The following is a 4,311-nucleotide window of genomic DNA, read 5'->3' as shown; positions in this document are numbered from 1 at the left end:
TATACATTATTGAAAAAATCATTTTCAAATAACGACTTAAAAGAAGTCTGTTATCCCAATTATCCCGCCATGCATATGGAATAACTTCTCCCATCACGAATTAGTGGAGCACACATTGTTGAAAAATCATTTTCAAATAACGGCTTAAAAGGAGTCTGCTATTCCAATTATCCCGCCATGTATATGGGATAACTTCTCCCATCATTATGGTATAAATGTTGGAATAAATAATCCCGATACTAACTAATTTTAGATATTTTGAAATTAATATTGATTTCTTTTAATTAATGGCGTGGACTTCTAATAAAACACCACGTGGCAAAACTATTTTTAAAAACCCATCATTAAAAAGTAATGGCATAAGTGAGTTGATTTTATAATAGTAATGACATGAATGAACCGAACTTTTAACTGATGGCATAAATGAGCTATTTCTGATAGTTCAATGACATACTTGAGCCTTTTTGCTTATTTTAATTAATGACGTGAACCTCTAATAAAAGACCACGTGGCAAAGTTGTTTTTGAAAACCACCGTTAAAAAGTAATGGCATGGATGAGCTGGTTCTGATGTCATAAATGAGTCATTTCCGATAGTTCAGTGACATTTTTGAACCTTTTCCCTAGTTTTAATCTAATAAGAATTTAATCTAAGAAGTCTATCCGTCACACTCCCTTGAAAGTTGAACAGGGAAGCATACACTGTCAACTTGTCCCTAAAATGTTGAAATCGTACTTTTGGGAGACTTTTTGTGTGGACATCTGCAACCTAATCATGAGTGCTAAGACAACGAACAACCAAAGATTTATTATTCACCTTTTCACGGACAAAATGAAAGTCAATTTCGATATATTTGGTTGCAATTAGGTTATCACATCAAAGTATAGGAGTTGTAGTGTCAAAGCACCCAATCTCATGAAGTAAGAATTCCAGGCAAGTTAGCTTCGACGCAGCAGTACTGGCAAGTGCACAATACTGCCGCAGTGCTAGAACGTGCAAATGCTTGCCGCTTTTTAGAAGCCCAAGATATTAAATGAGAGCCAAGAAAGATAGCAAAACCAGTAGTTGAAGTACGATCATCCACCGAACCACCCCAGTCCGCATCGCTGTAATCATGTAGAAGTTTGGTATTTTGGCGAGCAAAGTACAAACCATGGGAGGGAGTGGACTGTATATATCACAAAATGAGTTTTACAGCTACCCAGTGGGACTCTATCGAATTATGCATCAATTGGGAAACTTTATTCACTGCAAATGCTATATCAGGACGAGTGAAGGTTAAATTTAGAGGGCTCCTGCAGTTGTGATACAAGGTTTCATCATGGAAAGGAGATCCTTCAAAACTTGAAAGTTTAAACAAAGATGCAGCAGGTGTAGAAATATGATTGTAGCCATCCATTTGTGCTTTCCTTGAAAAATCAGTAGCATATTGATGTTGTGACAGATGCAAACCAGTGGGGTCAATGATGCTTCAATCCCCAAGAAATAAGAGAGGCGCCCAAGGTCTCTCACGGCAAACTGTGACTTTAAGAGAGTAATAAGAGAACCAACAAGAGTCAAACTAGATCCCACAACAAGAATGTCATCGACATACACCAGGCAAAATAATATATCACTGTTGGAGGACAAGTGAAATAACGAGCAATCAGTTTTTGAGGTGGTAGAGCCATAAGAAATTAAGGCGTCTGTTGGACATTTATTCCACATATGCGGAGCTTGTTTAAGACCATAATTCTTAGGAAGATTGGGATCAACAAACCCGAAGGTTGAGACATGTACACCACTTCATCAAGAGTACCGTGCAGAAAAGCATTAGAGATATCCAATTGAGTAATATACCAGTTGTTTGAGACAGCCAAGGAAAGAAGAAGGCGAATGGTGGTAGATTTCACTACTGGATTAAAAGTATCAACATAGGCCACACCCGATCTTTGATGATACCCTTTAGCAATGAGCCGAGCCTTGTAACGATCAATGGACCCATTGGGCTTAACCTTTATTTTGATAACCCAATTACTCCCAATAATATTTTGAGAAGGAGAAGGTGGAACTAACTGCCAAGTCCCATTTTGAAAGAGAGCATTGTACTCCTCTTGCATCGCCCTACATCAATGTGCATGTTTTGTAGCTTGAGAGTAACAAGAAGGCTAAGTGACATTAGATGACATAGATAAGTAAGAGGTGGGACGCTTTGGTTTTAGTGAACTTATTTGTGATCTAGTAGTCAACATAGATGAAGAGCTTGACAATTCATTAGGATGATGCACGTTGCTTAAAGGACCAGATTGTTCAAAATCAACCACCTTCAGTAAGCAATGTATTTGAGGGGATTTCCGAAAGATAGAGAAGATGTATTTGTAGGCATAATATGCAATTGTACAGCGGACTGATCAACTTACATCATGATAATGCTACTATTGAAAGTTATGTCCAAGGGGCAAAAGTGATTGCGGATAAGTTGGCTGCCTTGCAGCACACAATTACTGGTGATGACTTAGTGGAGTTTGTTCTTGCCAGATAAGGCTCTGCCTATCAGGAAAACGGTGTGAATTTGGCTCAAAGTGGACAATATCACACCTTCTGATAAGATACTCTTATCTCTTGCCAATCAAATGCTGCATAATTATTTGTCCACTTCCCAAGGTAAGCAAAGACCATCAACATCTTTTATTTTCATTTATGATTGTAGTTGAAAGCAGCAATTATATGAACCTTAATTTCTCTTGTTCTCATTTATGACAGATTGTAGTTGAGATCAGAGAGATATATTATTTTTAGCCTCAATTGGTTCATTATCTTTTTGCACAATGTGCAATTCACAGTGTATAAATATATTCAAAATGAGTTCAGGTTTTATACAACGAGAGTGAAATTATATTAGTTAGATCTATGTTAGCCATGGATATAGGGTCGTGCTAGTATTTGGCGTTTTCTACTCTTGTGGGATTGTTCGTTCTTTCTTTATTCTTCGTATCTTCAACGAAGAATCAGGTTTACCCAAAATCGTATCCCTTAATTGGTTGCTTGTTGGAATTCATAAGAAATCGCGCGCGAATTATCCAGTGGACTAGTGAAATATTTGACAAGATATCGTTCTCCACATATACACTTGAATTTCCATTTGGAAGACATGGTCGTATGCATTAAAGACCCTTCCAATGTCAAGCATATTCTCAAGACACGCTTCAATAACTATCATAAAGAAAGAACAGTCATAGAAGCATTTTCAGACTTATTCGGGAAGGCCCTTTTCCTCTCCGATGGTGCGGAGTGGAAGTCACAAAGACAAATTTTGCAGCATTATTTCGATCCAAAAGAGTTTCATGCTTATACATCTATAGTAGAGGAAGAGCTCTCGAGTCGTCTTGTCCCTTTTTTAAGTAATGCAGAAAAAACTGCATCTACAATTGATCTCCAGGATATACTTCGTCGATTCACATTTGATTCAGTATGTCAAATAGGGTTTGGATTCGATCTGAAGTATTTATTACCTTCTCTCCCACCAACCCCTTTTGCTGACACTTATAAAACTGCAACGAAGTTGAGCATTTTAAGGTACACTACCTTACCCCTGATATAGAAAGCCAAAAAGTTCTTTAACACCGAGTTTGGGAAAAGACTCACGCTCATGGTTGACGAACTTCACAACTTTTTGGGTAATATTATTGAGAAAAAGGAAGGAAAGATTGTTGGCGAGGGAGGATTTGGAGGACAAGGATGTGTTGGCAAGAATATTGAGAAGGGCAAAGGGTGAACAACTAGATGATACGTTTCTCATTCATACTGCTGTTAACTTTATCATGGGAGGACACGATGCAATGTGTCCGGCTTTAACATGGTTTTTTTGGTTGGTCTTGAGTAATCAGAATGTGGAAAAAGAGATCATAAGAGAAATTAGAGAGAAGGATGGACATCTGAGCGACATGGTTTACATGCATGCTTCTATATATGAGAGCTTGAGACTCTTCCCACCCTTTCCAGCTGACTCAAAAGAAGCAGTGGATGACAATGTTTGGCCTGATGGGACAAAAGTGTAAAAGGGGACGACCATATTCTACCACATATTTGCTATGGATACGTCACCAGAATTGTGGGGATCAGATTGGGCTGAGTTTCATCCAGAAAGATGGTTAGAGAGAAGAAGTGGTAGTAGTGATGAATGGTATTTCATCGCGAGGGACCCTTTCACATATCCAGTGTTTCATTCAGGGCCAAGGACTTGTTTAGGAAAAGAAATTGCGGTTGTGATAGTGAAAATGGTGGCTGTCACCATCCTAAAGCGCTTCCGAATCATTCCGGCTCAGGACAATT

The 4,311-nt window shown here is 38.4% G+C and overlaps 1 protein-coding gene across 1 annotated transcript; it reads left to right on the top strand.

The window, feature by feature from the left end:
• The first annotated feature begins 3,130 nt into the window (after window positions 1-3,130).
• On the top strand, window positions 3,131-4,037 carry LOC124891462 (cytochrome P450 94A1-like). The gene is made up of 2 exons (XM_047403198.1): window positions 3,131-3,555; window positions 3,671-4,037. The coding sequence occupies exons 1-2, from the start codon at window positions 3,131-3,133 to the stop codon at window positions 4,035-4,037; spliced, it is 792 nt and encodes a 263-aa protein (XP_047259154.1).
• Window positions 4,038-4,311: the final 274 nt, after the last annotated feature.

This window comes from Capsicum annuum, unplaced genomic scaffold (genome assembly GCF_002878395.1).
Source record: "Capsicum annuum cultivar UCD-10X-F1 unplaced genomic scaffold, UCD10Xv1.1 ctg3585, whole genome shotgun sequence".
Lineage (NCBI taxonomy): Eukaryota > Viridiplantae > Streptophyta > Magnoliopsida > Solanales > Solanaceae > Capsicum > Capsicum annuum.
The sequence above is the reverse complement of the archived record's forward strand: the minus strand, read 5'-3'. Positions and strand labels throughout refer to the sequence as shown.